Source organism: Myxocyprinus asiaticus, chromosome 1, assembly GCF_019703515.2.
Source record: "Myxocyprinus asiaticus isolate MX2 ecotype Aquarium Trade chromosome 1, UBuf_Myxa_2, whole genome shotgun sequence".
Lineage (NCBI taxonomy): Eukaryota > Metazoa > Chordata > Actinopteri > Cypriniformes > Catostomidae > Myxocyprinus > Myxocyprinus asiaticus.
This window is the reverse complement of record NC_059344.1, coordinates 47,436,299-47,452,462: the sequence shown is the minus strand read 5'-3', so window position 1 is coordinate 47,452,462 and position 16,164 is coordinate 47,436,299. Positions and strand designations below refer to the sequence as shown.

Below are 16,164 nucleotides of genomic sequence, written 5' to 3'. Positions count from 1 at the left end.
GTCATACAGGTTTGGAAAGACATGAGGGTGAATAAATGATGACAGGATTTTCATTTCTGAGTGAACTATCCCTTAAAATGTTATTCTGGTTGCTATAATAACCAATCAACTTATCATCCACTTAGCGACAAGAGCAAGCTTCAGAAGACAACGCGGCCCCTCCTTCCGGCCCCCACATGACCCTCATGTTCGAGGACAGCCAGATACTTGAGGACGCAGCCGCTCTCATCATCCATCATGTCAAGAGGCAGTCTGGCATCCACAAAGATGACAAGTACAAAATCAAACAGATCATCTACCATTTCATCCCCGACATGCTGTTCGCCCGACGTGGCGAGCTTTCTGATGTAGAGGAGGAAGAGGAAGAGGAGACTGAACCAGATGAAGATGGGACTAAAAAGCACAATGGCACGACATCAGCAAAGTCTAAGCTCCTCTTCAGCAATACAGCAGCTACTCAGCAGAAGCTCAGTAACTGTGATGATGCCTATAACCTCTTACTTGTCAACAATAACTGGTACATCTTCCTAAGGCTGCACCAGATCCTGTGCTCACGGCTGCTACGGATCTACGGGCAGGCCGAGAAACAGATAGAGGAAGATACCAGAGAGAGGGAGTGGGAAAGGAATGTACTGGGGCTGAAGAGAGAGAAGAATGACAGTCCGGCCATCCAGCTACGTTTGAAAGAACCCAGTAAGTTTGAACCTTACAGAGCAGAACACGTCTGTTGGTATTGAGTACTTAAAGGGATAGTTCACCCTAGAAATGAAAATTCTCTCATCATTTACTCACCCTCATGCCATCCCAGATGTGTTTGGCTTGCTTTCTTTTGCTGAACACAAATGAAGAATTTTAGAAGAATATCTCAGCTCTGTAGGTCCACACAATGAAAATGAATGGTGGCCAGAACTTTGAAGCTCCAAAAAGCACATAAAGGCAGCATATAAGCAATCCATACGACTCCAGTGGTTTAATCCATGTCTTCTGAAGTGATCCAAATGGAACTCCTTTTCCACTATATGTCTTGGCACAGTCTGCTTGGCGATCATGATTTCAAGCTTGATTACACTTCCTATAGCGCCATTTAGCGCTCTGCACATGCGTCAAGCACTAGGAAGTGTAATTGAGCTTGAAATCATGATCGTGCCTAGAGGTTGCAATGGCAAGATGTATTGTGAAAAAGGAGTTCTATTTTGGTTTGTTCTCAGCCAAAACCGATTGGTTTACTCAGTGTCTTCTGAAGTGATCCAGAGTCATATGGATTATTTTTATATTGCCTTTGTGATATTTGGACCTTCAGAGTTCTGGCCACCATTCACTTGTATTGTATGGACCTACAGAGCTGAGATATTCTTCTAAAATATCTTCATTTGCGTTCTGCAGAAGAAAAAAAGTCATACACACCTGGGATGGCATGAGGGTGAGTAAATGATAAGATAGTTTACATTTTTGGGTGAACTGTTCCTTTAATGACCCTGTGAAATGGCATGGTGAGTACAGTTTTCTGTCCCATGTTGAAGAATTTACCACTGCAACTGGAAGTTGGGGTGCTAAATATCAAGAGGCTTTTTTAAATAACTAATAGCTTTTAGTAAACATTACAGCCTGGCAAAACCACGATTTGCTGTTTGATTTTTCTAGTCAGTGGCAGATGGTATTATGTGGCATGAGTCCCAAATTTTTATGGTCCTTTGCCCAGAAGAGAGAGACTGTAATTTTAAATGGTTATATCTGTAAAAAGTTCATTTTATCATGTAGATTAATTTTGTCATCATTCACTTATCCCATATCGTTCCAACCCCGTACCATTTTCTTTCTTCAGTGAAACACAAAAGGAAATGTTAGGCAGAATGTCTTAGCTTATGTCTTCCTTAAAAGGAAAGTAGATGGTGATTTTATCCAAAAATAAAATCAAAGCATGAAAGCAGCTAGGAAAATCTATCTGAAATCTCATTTTTTGTTTCATTGGGTTTAGTAATTGATGACAAAATCTACATTAATCCTTGAAGTTTTCCCCTTTTTCACCTTCTTAACATACAGTGGGTATTCACTGCATTGGTGAAAATTTAGTTGGATATTTTTTTCACCTGTTACCTTCAGGGGACTCTAAGGGGACTTAACACGTGCGTGGCTTTGCGCTAGTGTTGTTTCACTCAGATTTGCCTGCAACCCACCGTTTGACAGTCTTTGTCACTATAGAAACTGCTGAGGCAATTAATGCCGAGTTTACACTACGTGATTTTAGCCCTGATATTCCACTCGCCGACAATTAATGGAGATCGCCGACAAAAGCCGAAATCAGAGGCAAATCGGTGCTCGCTCACGTGAGCGACGATTGCTATGTGTGAATTCCCGCATTGTGAAATGTGTTTTGATGTGTCATCTGCAGCAGCTCCCTGAACCCAGTCTTATCATGCATCTATTTATATGGTGTGCACAATAATATAGTTTCTATCAGAATAAATTCACATACACACAAGCTTTTCAATTATTTGAAACAAAAACAAAGAACAAACATGTCCTTGTCGAGCCACAACACCAGCAGGCAGCTACCTGCGTTCATTGCAAAATTATTTACTTACCTCCAACTCTCTCTGCAGAACAGACAATCCTTGCTGCCTGCGTCTCCCAACCATTCTCTCCTCCATGTTCTTTTCTTTTTTGGTTTTACACTGCAAATCAGCGCACAAACAACTTGGATCCGCTTCTTGCGGACCACCATTTTTTAGAGGGAAGAACTCCTGTCTCACACATGATCTTACGTCATTTCCTGCATCACATCTCGCATGCGTTTTGTTGTGAAACGCAGTTTGGAGACCAGACAGAGAGTTGTCAGGGATTCTTCCTATGAAATGTGAAATGTTTTGTAATGTCAGGGCTCAACGCTAAGGATTTTTTCTACTGGCCCGGTCGGGCCAGTGCTTCAGATATTAACTGGCCCTGCCAAAATTTTCACTGGCCCCAACACAAAAAGATAAATAGCTGTTTTTACCATCATGGCTTTAAAAATGTGTCCAAAGATAAATATTTTTTTACATATATTATGTTTTTAAGGCAATGTCCCCCCAAACTGAATCACATTTATAATTTGCAAGATATGATTTATGCCGTATGTAATCCCATATAAGCACTTTACAGATATAAATTCCTAAGTGCATCATATTAACCTCAACCATACTGCCATTTACACATGAGTTTTTAAGTGAAGAGTTCTGTGGAGGAGATGATGTGTTTTCGGTCACCCGTTTAGTCATGCTGTCATGCAACTTTTGGCCATGTGTAGTGTATTCACACACAGGATCAAAGATTTAATCACTGAGTTAAAGATGTGATTATTGTCTGAATGTAATATACATATGAATCTCTGAGAAGAGACTTGCTACCAAATCGGTTGTGACATGTAATATACATTAGGGAGATATTAGGCCTAATCTGTGAATTAACAATGTGTACTGTATATAACATGAAATCAGACAACCTAAAGACCAACACAGACTGATGCACAAAGCACAAAAACAAAAATACCTGTACGCTCCAGAAATGAGACATGTAATTGGTGTTTCATGAGGATGATATGAAGCAGACTTTTGAATATTCATCTTCACCCTGCAGCTGAACAGCTCTGATAATAATAGCCTAATAACCATAGTGATTTTGCTTCTTTTCAGTGGGAATAAAACTAGCGCTCTGTCCCTTTACGAGAGCACATGCATGTTAAACAGTCTACGCTGCATGGAGAGAGATGATGATGAGACATATGCACGGAGAGACATGGATTTTCAGTCCTATAGAAAGAAACTGTTGATTTCTTGTGTTCCAATGTGTGGATTTCTGCTTTTCACCAACATGTAAAAGCAAAAAATGTGGGGAGTTCTCGCACTGTGAACACGGAATGTGCGGGAATACTTAAAAGGTTGCGCAAGACGTGCAGTCGGCGTGTCCAGTATATTATGCGCTTGCACATCTTTGCGAGCTAAATAGAATCGCGCTCGCTCGTCGGTTAGTTCGCTCAGAGTAATTTTGTGCTCTCTCACTTGTTGTTTTCTTGCACTAATGTTATAAATGCAGCACCTGCCTGATCGGGCAATTGACAGTTCTAGCAACTGGCCCGAATCTTTCTCTCACTGGCCCCGGGCCATCGAGCAGTCCTTATTGTCGAGCCCTGAATGTGTGAGCCCCCCCCCTGTCGCTGATCCCTCGTGTAATGTGCAAACCACAGCAACTTCAAGATACCCCATTATAGACAGACAGCTGTGTAGTGTGAAAAGAACAGCAATCCAACGGTTTTGAAAGTTTAGTGTGTGGGCAGCATAAGAGAAACTTTTAGATTAAGTCTATAATTAGATTTTTTTTTGTTTTTGTTTTATAATGCTGTTGCTGGACTTTGAATTAAAAATGACCCTTTTCTTTTTGCAGTGGACATTGATGTTGAAGACTACTACTCTGCCTTCTTGGAGATGGTGCGAAACCTTCTGGACGGCAACATGGACACGTCTCAATACGAGGACCAACTGCGGGAAATGTTCACCATCCATGCCTACATTGCCTTCACCATGGACAAACTCATTCAGAGTATAGTCAGACAGGTTAGAGTTACTTCAAGTGTTTGTAGAAATGTTTTTATTGGGCTTCTGAATTGTCACGAATCATGATTTGGTTTAAGGTTGTTCTCAAGTGAAACCTATGCTGAAGGGACCCAGTGTTGTCCCATCTTGCGTGGAAGCATTTGGTTGTTGTGTTGGTCGGCTTTGTTGGCATGCTGATAAATATAAAGATGTTGCACATACAGATAATTCATTTTCTTTATCAGTAATTCATTTATTTAAAGCTGAAGTGTGTAATTCTGCTCTACTAACTTCACCAAATAGATTTGCAAAAATAAATATTGTTTTTTTTTTTCAAACAGCTTTCTGAAAACACCCCGTCTTCTATTGGTCGAATAAACAGATAGTCCAAGCCCCAACTCAAGCCATTTATCGAGTCAGTGTTATTGTGTCGGTATGGCTGGGTCGCTCCAAATAAACAGAGGAATTTTTACAACACCACAGAGATGGTGTTTACAGTTTTAGAGAGAATTTACATACAAATGGCTTACTTGCAGTTGTCTCTGTATGTTAAGCTGGGATAAGAGAAATTATTTTAACATAGAAAAAGTTACACACTTCAGCTTTAAATATTAAGTCAACATTGTCAGTGAATGCTTGTTTGCTGTTATTATGTGGCTTTAGCACTGTGGACTTCGCTTTGGGGTATTTGCATACAGAGTCCCTTGCTAAAGGTCATTTTCAGTGCAGAATCCTTTCATCTTACCTTTTTCTCTCTCCTCACTTTCTTACCCACAGCTGCAGCATATAGTCAGTGATGAGATCTGTGTACAGGTGACTGATCTTTATCTTAGTGAGTGTGCCAACAAAGCCACTGGTGGGTCCTTGTCCTCCCAAGCATCTAGAGCAGGAGCTGAGACAGCCTACCAGCGCAAAGCAGAGCAGCTGATGTCTGATGAGAACTGCTTTAAGGTACCTCTAGTGGTTTACAAAGAAACTGAGAAAAAATATGAAATAGTTTTCGTGATATTATTTTTATTAAAAAAAAAATTACATCTCAGTATGAACAATAAATACAGAATAGTTGTTGGTTGGGGAATGAAAATAATAAGAAAATATCTATAAGCTATATATATTATATGTGTGTGTGTGTGTGTGGATGGATGTATGGATGGATGTATTGAAAATGAAAAAGTGTGTGTTGGTTGAGAACTGTCATTTTATTTTAGAGTGTGGTGAACAGTGACTAGGTGTAATAGATGGCATTGACAAAGTTAATGGCACAGTAAAAGGTGGTTGTAAAGGAAATGCTGATAAGATCTTTGTCTTTGGTTTGCAAGCAAACAGTTGACAATCAATCAAGCTATCAGTCAAACTGGCTTAATCTGCCAAATTCCCTGCCTTTTGCTTTAATGACCACATCTTTCAGTGTTCACTCTGTTATCTGTCACCTCTTTTCTGTGCTACTCTTTCTTTAACCACATGTACAGTTCTGTGTTTATATGTGCAGTTGTATGTGCGCTTGCATTTAATTTGGTCTCATTTTGTTCCAGTTACTGTTCCAGAAGTGTAAGGGGACTGTGCAGCTGGCTGTGGAGCTGTTGGACACAGAGGAAGAGAACTCAGATGAACCTGTGGAAGCTGAGGTACATGCCAAAGACTTTGCTGTAGATTCTTTAGTTTAGTTTATGCCTTAACCAGTTAAAATGCATTGTACTGGTGGTATAGCCTTACATAGGAAGACTTGAATGGAAGTCTGGTCCACTTTACAGCTTATTTAGGGCAAGAATTCGGGCACAAAAAAGCACTGCCTGAGCGACATGTTCTATAAAAAAAAGCTGGTCACTTTACGTAATAATTAGGGGCGGCTTCAGCTAAAATCAGATTTAACCATGAAACCAAAACATAATATACAGGTGTGCTCCTCTGTGGAAGTACTTCTAGCAGCCTAGTACCTTGTAAACAAGACTTTGTTTCTCAGTGGACTGATTAAAAGTTTGAGCACTCTGACTTCCTGAAATTGCATAAAGCCTGCCAATCAGATTGGAACATAACATTTTGAAAAATAATTTGCCTTTTTTTGTTGTTGTGTACATTACGAATTAGACAGTTTGTGAGCAGTCTGTGGTTGTGCTGTCTAAGGCTAAAATGATATAGCATTAAGTCCAAAGTAGAGATGTCAATTTTCAGACATTTTCATAATCGATCGTAGTGGCAATTAACGATCAATAAATCAATTAATTGTTAACATTAACAAATCTGTTTTCCAGGCAATCACTGATGTAATTGTAGCAGATCAAAAGTGCTTGTTTTCATGTTGTACTTCAACACACTGCCACAGTGTATGCAGAAAACAAAATGTTCATTTAAAGAGAAACGATTCAACATTGATTACATTGAGCCCACTTCATCTTCATCTGTGCTGTTCTTCTACTGTCATGTGGAAAAGACATGACATGAAGCTTGCAATCTCCCTCTAGTGGTGGATGACTGTATACACAGCCTTATCAAAGTCTGCAGGCATTATTACTGAGCGCATTTGTCCTGGATTAATGAATCAATGATCGATATGCTTAATCGATCAAATTATTAACGATTATAAATAGGTTATCGATTAATTATTAACATCCCTAGTCCAAAGAATACTTGGGCTAAATGGCCCGATGTACTAACTGCCTGTGTATGCTGGAGTATGCGTGCACAGTAAATGAAGTATACTTTGAAAGGTGAGCGTTAGACTGTACACAGACACTAAGCATCCACGTCAAAACCGAAGTATATGTTGGGCTTTAGAAATGTTTGTCCATTCAAAACTGCCAAACAGTTATGGTTTGTTGTGATGTTGTGGAGTGGTGGTGGTGTAGTGGATAAAGCACTGAACTGATAAGCGGAAGGTTGTTGGTTCAGTCCCCACAGCCACCACCATTGTGTCCTTGAGCAAGGCACTTAACACCAGGTTGCTCCAGGGGGATTGTCCCTGTAATCAGGGCACTGTAAGTCGCTTTGGATAAAAGCGTCTGCCAAATGCATAAATGTAAATGTAAATGTGCACCGCTGTATAACTGCTATCTTAACACTGCTGACCAATTGCAAATATATAAGTTTTAACCATTGAAAAAATGATTACAGTAATTCATGAGTGTTATATCCTGCATGCGGAAATTAATAGTTTCTCATTTGCAAAAGCTTCTCTCTGGACATTTGGTACTTGCACTATTCCAATACTTCCTGTGCTGTGCAGTTGGCCTTTAGCCGACTCATCGAATGAATGCTAGGATCCAGCCCTCAACATAGTAATAGATCCCGTCGTCATGCTACATCATCATCTACAACAATATCTACTCCATCACTGGCACCTACTGCTGTAAGAGATGTCAAGAGGAAAGGAAGAGGGAGTGGCTTCTTACTTGCCCTTTCCTGAAGTGGCACAATGTAGATGAACCAGATGCTGAGCCACTACTGATTTCAGACCTGCTTGAACAGCTGGTACACAGTCTTGTGTGGTCCTCCGCAGTTGATTCATCTTCTTTTCCACCTGCTTTAGACAGTTGTTGGGGACATTAGTTCCTAAATTGCCCAAGTGCCTCGAGGGATCATTTCCATACAAGACTTTGAAGTCTTTGGTCCATTTGAGCCAGATGAAGAGCTCTGCTCCTAACAGACTATTTGAGGAGACCTTTGATATGAATTTTTTCCCTCCCTTTCTGCACAAAATTTCTGTCGATCTCCGATGCTCTGCATATCAACACTCTGAAAGAGGATGTAGATTTTGTAGAAGTGGTGAGGAGTAGCCTCTATCTGCCTGTGTAAAATAAAACCACTTTATTAGGAAATTAGGGATGGCTGCAAGACTTACTTTGATTCCCTACGGAGCATTGCTGTTGATGAAAGAATGAGGCATCAAAGGCATGAGCTGTATTTAAACAGCATGTAAAAAAATAACCCACAAATGTGGCTAAAAATGGTTTGTCTTGGCAGGTTCTCTCTGTGCTTGCACTTTGGATTTCTTTGTTTATAAGGGTTTCACTTTCAACACAGATCAATGAGCTATGAATCAGTCATGGCACTTTTGGATGAAAACTTGTTGACACTACAAGGTTTTAGTTGATAACTTTCACAGCAGCCCCACACTATTCAGGGACTTCCTTCATAAAAAGATTTGGGCTTGTTGTGACACAGTTTGGGCAAACAGGATATGTTTCTCCAGAACAGATGAACGTGTTGCCAAGGAACACACCCTACGGCAATATTCACTGGATCAGAGACAACAAGGTGCTGTTTTTTTTTAATGAAAGGATGCATAGGGATCTAATGATCCTTCCATAAATCCTACAGCAATGGCAGAAGAAGGTGAAGGGAGGTGATGGACAGTGAACCCTTACGGATTTCAGATACTATGAGGTTCTGCATAAAATTGGACTGTGGTTTTGGACCTTTTGGGTCAGGGCAGTTGTTAATGAAAAAAGCTCTGACCCAAACAGCATTGTGGAGCTTGCAGAAGTGGGGGTCCTCAAAGCAAAGTTCCCTTGCTCATCTTGGATCTTTCCTAGTTGAGGTGGAGGCTATACCACCAGAATGTGGCAGTGTGTTTTTGCCAAAGTGGGACTCTTTCTGTGACTGGCATGAGCAAAGTAGATTGTAATGTTTGACATCAACATTTGTACCCATTGTAAAAAACATTTTACAGTGTCTGTTACACTTTATTCATGTTATTATGGCTGCATGTAAATACACAATGTTATAGTTATAGTCATTTTGGTAGCACTTTATTTTACAGTACTGTTCTACATGTACATGCTATGTAATTACAGCAACTACAGTAATTACTATGTACTAACCCTAAACCTAACCCCAGCCCTAACCTTGACCCATATTAAGTATGTAGTATGTAGCATGTAGTTACCTAATATTACTTAGTACTTTCTTGGGTAAGTACACTGTAAGTATACTGAAAGTACACATACTGCAAAATAAAGTGTAACTGTAATTTTAGTAACATGTAATATGTAACACAGACACTGTAGTGTTTCCAAAATATTTATCACTGTAACTATATTGTAATAAGTGTTATTATGTTGTATTATTATGTTTGTTCAAACATTCATATTGATATTAAAGGTGCTGTAAGCGATTTTAACATTCTGCAGCTTTCACGTGACTGAGCCGTTGAATTAGCCACACCCCCTCAATCCAAAACCCCGCTCTCTAAAGATCATTTTTAGACCAAAACCGAGCAAGCATTGTTTGTCCCTGTGGCTGTCAAATTCAACAGTGGCACAATAGCGCCCACAGGGGCATCAATTGCGTATGGCAGGGTATGGCAGCTGCCATGCCTTGGCTGCCTGGTCAGTGCAAAGGAATCTATTTTAATTACAGGATTAACAGAGTTTTAAATTATTTTGTATCACAAATAAATTCTAACTAACTCCTTACCCACGGGGCTGTTTGTTTGACTACATCCGAGGTTACATGCGAAAGTCTGCACGTGCTCTAGAGAGCGCTCCTATCTCATGGTGAGCTGCGCACATGATCATTTAAATGCATTTTAAAATGCCCCTCTTGACACAAAATGATATAAAGACACAGCCATTAATGTATTGCTAGAGTGGAAACAGACGGGACAAAAATCTGCACCGTCTTGATGCGATTTTAATGTAAATACAGCCATTAGGCATTACGTGATGCAGACAGGACAAAAATCTTAAAATAGCCGATCTGTGCCTTATAGACCTGCTGCAGCTGTTATAAGCCTGTTGTTAATATTAATCAAGCATTAATAGGCTATTGACAAGAAAAAGAGAAAATCATTCACCATCCTTGGCTGGATAACTTTAGTAGCATTAACAAATTTCAATGACCGGTAGTGCTGGGCGATATGGCAAAAAAAATTTAATCTCGATTTTTATTAAATACAATATCTATAAATTATCAAGTTTATCTAGAAAGTACTCATTGTATATCAAATAATTTGTATGTATATTCATAAACCCCTGCTGATAGAGACGTGCCCTCTAGTGGTTCACGCTGAGCAGCACAGCAATATAATATCATTTATCATTACAATTCAACTCTCAATTTAAAGTTTGTCAAAATGATCGCTTGCCAGATGTTGCCTATAGTTGCAGTACACTTGAAACACATCACAGAACAAAGCAATAATTAGCAATCTGTTTGAATCCTCATGGTAAAAGGAGCAGCAGGTGTTTGATTCTCCCTTATATAGCCTCTCCATATGGTTTGAAATGAAGTGCCCGTAACTGTCACGTAACTAACGCTTTTTTATGGGTAAAAAGAAAAGGAGACCGTTCATCAACATGTGCACGCCGAGGCCAGTTATAGTCTTAAGCCGGTGTATACCTGCATGATGGATGAAGTTGAGCTACAATCACACTGTGTACAATTGTACTGGGAATATTACCACTGTCTTTTAAATCAGTCTCCGTGAGGGGTTCAGCGGGTTACTCGGGTCTCTCGCCGCAGGGTGGACACACGCTGATCCACCCAATGTGGCGCACGTGCAGCCCTGGACAACTAAGGGCATCACAGACCTGTTATTGCTTCATCTCGCGTGGCTGAATGCCACTTATCCCTCTAAGAAGTCGGATGCTGACTGCACGGGTCCGCGTAACTATTTAGCATGCCGGAATCTCGTTCGTTATCGGAATTAACCAGACAAATCGCTCCACCAATTAAGAACGGCCATGCACCACCACCCACAGAATAGAGATAGAGCTATCAATCTGTCAATCGGTCCGCGGACACATTTTTGTTTGCTGTTTACAAAGTCTACAGTTGTCACAGAGACCGGTGAGATATCTCAGGACACTTATTTCATTAATATCTTTAAGGGAGTAGGACATTTTTTTGCATGCTTTTCCATGAAAAAATTGCTTGCAGCACTTTTAATGTCATTTTCGAGCTTGTGCAAAACAGTGGATGGGTCAAGTATTGAAATACATGAACACAGTCTTTGCATAATAAATGAGATACATAAATGCAAATTATTAATGCAGAACAACATATAAACCTGCCACACAAGGCATGCTTGTGACATTTTTCTTGCCTGATAGTTCCAGACAGTAATGCCACTGATAATTAACACAGACTCTTTATCCTATAAGAGCTGTAACATTCAATACCTGTATGTGTTTTACAGCGCTGGCCAGACTATGTGGAGCGATATCTGAATAACAGTTCGGCATCTCCAGGGCTGCGTGAGCACCTCTCCCAGAAGCCTGTGTTTCTACCCAGGTGAGGCTCAGCCAAGTACACCCATCTTTAGAGACATGAGTCCTTTAAACTTGCCCCCGTCCCATACAGCAACAGCTCAAGACAGGAACATCAGAGGAATGCTTGTGGTAGTCTTTGGAAATGTCTTCGAGTCCTGCCTGTCTGTAATCACCTGGTGTTTTGTTTTTTCTACCCAAACATACATGAGCTTTCTGCCTGCTTGCATTCGCACTTTATCGAGACCTCATTTAATGAAAACTCAATGTTAGGCTGTTTATCTCTGCTCAGAAGTGGCCACAGTACAGTTATATTGGTAATTTACCCTTTATTTATAAATTGTAAGTATGATGTATTTGTGGGGAATGTTTGCAGGTGTTATCTAACATTATGTGCACCAATTTTTGAATTTTAAGGCAAAATTGTTGTTGAGACTTTGATTATTGGTAAAGAGGTGGAAAATTTCATTTTAATAAATGTTTTTCATCTGAGAATATGGAAGCTGTTTTTATATGCCTGCTCTTAACAGGGTTTGGTTGCTTAATTATGTTCTTTTCAAGTGCATCTTTCTAAAGAGGATGAAGACTGCATTTTGATATGTTGGTCATTTCTTAAAAAGCAAAGTTCTTAAAAAATCTTTCAAAGTTCTTGAAAGATTTTCAGAAACTTTTTAAAATAGCTCTTTCTTGGGTTTTAAAAAAAGAAAACTTATTTGCTTTTTCACAAAGTGTGCTGTGGTTTGTTTGTGTAATTCTGTTCACAGATTTATTTCTGTATGTTACTGGATTTCATCAATGTGTATAAATGTTTTTTTACAGTCTGTAAGATTTCATTGTTAGGACTTTCTGAGTAGACCTTGTATGCTGAGATCTCCAAGATGTTGTGTCCTCCCATTGCTGATACTCTCTTGAGTTGGATTGGGGTTGTCAGTTTACAAAGTGGTGCTATGACTCAAATTTGAATTCACCGTGGTGTGACACAAAGACAGCTGTATTTCAGAGAGGGGCTTGTCAATAAACTTCTGGACTGAATTTTATCCTTAAATGTGCGTGTATTTCTTTCCAAAAGACCTTGAAGCTTAAGCATGGGAGGATGTTTGGTTTGTTCTTTTATTTTTCTTTCATGCATGTTTTATGTGCAGTGGTGGAGAGATGCTCTGATGTCTACTTATTCATCCACAAAAAAAAAAAAAAGTTTTTATTCTTTTTATTTTTTTATTTAATCACTTTGAGACTTTGTATGCAATGTGAGGTTGAATAGTTGAATAGTTTTGCGCTGCTATTTTTGCTTAAAGTAATGCAACCAACATTTTTAGTGCATGGTCTTTATGCAATGCAAAATGCACTGTCAACCCATATCCTGGCCTTTTAACCTTAATGCCTACCTGGTTTCTTTTTTTGGGGTCGATTGGCTTGTTTCTTTAAGTGAAGTCCTGAATTCAAAATAAGAGTCATGGTTTCTATGCCCATTCACATCTTTAACCAATGGTAAGTATACTTTTCATTTTAGTCTTTAATTAAAGCAGGGAAATTACACATCCTTTTTTCTTAGAAATCTGGATTTTGTACTTGATCAAAATGGTTTTGCCATGGATATGAGTTTCAATGGAGATTATTTTTTCATATCTGTTGAGACCCAAGGTGCACTGTAGACAGTTGCATTGGTGCATTATTTTTCTTTTTGATTGGGATCTTTCTCCTCTTACTCTGTCAGATGCTGAGCCTTAACTTGTTTGATAGCATTTGTTCTAAATTTAAGAGACTAGGTTTCAAAAAAGTAGTAAAAAGCTATCTGCTCTTTCTTTTAAAGGAACCTCAGGCGGATCCGGAAGTGCCAGAGAGGTCAAGAGATGCAGATGAGAGATGCCAAAGAAGCAGCCAAGAAATCCTCAGAGGGTGGTGAGGACTCCAAGATGGAGTGCATGTTTAAGCTGAACTCCTACAAGATGGTGTACGTCTTCAAGTCAGAGGACTACATGTATCGACGCACAGCACAACTGAGAGCGCATCAGGTATGTAGACGATGGAGGAATGTCTTGAAATATCCAAAATGTCAAAAGACTGATCACAAGTGGACAGCGCTAAATACAGGTGTAAACATCCAAAGCATTTGTGATCATTCAAACCACATTTGGGAGTAAAAATTAATTTCGACTCTCCTTTTCTTTAAAAAATTTGAAAATCTGCGTTACAGTGATGCACTTACAATGCAAGAGAATTGGGCCAATTCATACTGTCCCAACCATTTCAAAAGTATAGCCACTAGACCAGAACAATATGTGTGTTAACATGATTTTAATGTCGCCCAGCAAAGAAAGAAAATGGACACGCTCTGCCAAAAAAAAAAAAAAAAGCCTCGCTTTGTCAGCGTGAATATTCGCTCCATGTGTGAATGATGCTTTAGGAATAATTATTTTTTATTCAAAATGTTAATTGACACAAATTTGCATTTTTGGTGTGCAAAGGCCTTAAACCATAAAAGCCTAAAATACACATTTAAACAACCTTACAGCTCAAATAATACACAAGTTTTAACAGAAGAAAAAATTGAAGTGCTTTTTTTAAAAATTAGAAGTCATATTTCTGCCTTTAATCTGAGGGTTTAAAGTGCGTCACTGTAATCCAGATTTTTGTCTGACTGACCGTTTGTGATCTGATCACTCTAAAACAACTTAATACCAGGTGTAAACAGGTCCAGTAGCTCTAGAAGCGCCATAATTGATTTTTATATATATATAATTATTTTCAGTCACACCAGCGAGTAAGCACTCGTCTGCACCAGCGCTTTCAGATGTGGCTGGACAGATGGCGTAAAGACCATGTGACCAGTGACATGGATGCCACCACTTACAAGTGGCTGATGGGAGAGGGCCAGGAGGGGCTGCTGCCCTGCAGAACCGTCTGTGAGCCCAAGATCCTCCATTTCCAGAACATCAACAAATATAAAGTCACCTACAGCACTACGTTGTAAAGATCAAGTTTTAAGACATTTTATGTTGTTTTTATGATGACTGAAGTAGCACTGAAATTAAAATCTGACCGCCATCGAGTTCTTTGGAGATTGCTAACTCTCTCTCTCTCTCTCTCCTTTTTTTTTTTTTTAAACTTTTTAAATTTTAGATTGGAGTCTTTTTTCCCCTTGACTTTATAGCCAGTTAATTAATGTCCTTTAATCAAGAGGGCAAGATCATACTGACTGAATCTTGCAAATGCTGCAAATGTAGTTGATTCTCAAAACAAAAAGATTCACTTTTTGTCTTTTTTAGTCTTTTCATGAAAAAGGATGGTTTACAAATACAGGTCAAGTCCATGCCCATTTGTGTATATATATATATATTTTTTTTTATTATTAATATTTTTCATCTCCTCAAGGTGAATAGTAGTTGATTAGCAATATGTTTTTTTTTTTTTTTTTTTTTTTTTTTTGTGGTTAACTTTAACCATATATATGCTCAAAAATGAGAATGTCAGACAATGACAGAAATTCTGATCAGTTTAAAAAAGCCTCTGTGTCAGGCTATGCAGCTAAACCAGGACTGATTATGTGAATTTCTACAGTATATTGTTCACAGTCTACACAAAATGTAATCAAGGTCTATTTCAGAAGTCTCTTTTCACAGGTTAATTACAGCACTGTTAATGAAGGTATTACTGTTAATTAAAATACCAGCCACAATCAGGAACACCAGAATTAGTCAAACAAGCTCTTGTAATGTAAATACAATGTATATATGCCAGACTGTATATATTCTGAGAACCTTCACTGTTATGTTGTTCAGCTATTAGACATCCATATCAGTTTAGTGGAGGAGGCTAATGCTGGTATGTTTAAGAAAACACAATGACTATTCTTACCAAAGGGAGTTCTTGTTTAAAGTGTTTGGTCTGGTCACTCTGTCTCCTCTCTTTATGTGCTTATGGAAATGTTCGTTTCAACAGCTTCTAGTTTGTCCAGAACCTGAAATGTTGTATTGGATCATTTTTTCATGGCACTATATTTGGCCCTTATCTGAACTCGTCTTCATATTTGTGATCTCACTGCCTGTGTTCTGAATAGAACTTAGAAATTATTCTGTTTGATCCCTTTTTTCCCTCTTATAATGAGAAGTCTGGAAAAGGAACTTTGGACACTTAGGTGCTCTAAGGCTTGGGTTTATGCTGACAAATATGTAAAAACATATTTAAAGATGGCAATGACGGCATGTTTCTATGTTCTCATGTACAGCCCTTTTATATTATTCATTATTGTTTTAAAGATTGAAATAAACCAGAATTGTAGTAGATTACCCTGTTGTGTGTTGAGCTGGAATTATAACTTTGAGTAAATCAATAATGCATGCTTGCTTTCACACTGAATTAAAGTCATGTACATCAGAACGCATAATTAATGGCAG

General features: G+C 38.9%; 1 protein-coding gene across 3 annotated transcripts in view; it reads left to right on the top strand.

The window, feature by feature from the left end:
* The window catches only part of sin3ab (SIN3 transcription regulator family member Ab), a 32,126-nt gene extending 16,073 nt beyond the window's left edge, over positions 1-16,053 (top strand). For all 3 annotated transcript variants that reach the window (XM_051701820.1, XM_051701819.1, XM_051701818.1), the window contains 7 exons: positions 126-693; positions 4,417-4,586; positions 5,343-5,516; positions 6,098-6,190; positions 11,701-11,795; positions 13,581-13,782; positions 14,520-16,053. In XM_051701820.1, coding sequence (XP_051557780.1) covers positions 126-693; positions 4,417-4,586; positions 5,343-5,516; positions 6,098-6,190; positions 11,701-11,795; positions 13,581-13,782; positions 14,520-14,741 — 1,524 coding nt within the window. In that variant the 3' untranslated portion in view covers positions 14,742-16,053. The remainder of the gene's footprint in view (positions 1-125; positions 694-4,416; positions 4,587-5,342; positions 5,517-6,097; positions 6,191-11,700; positions 11,796-13,580; positions 13,783-14,519) is intronic.
* Positions 16,054-16,164: the final 111 nt, after the last annotated feature.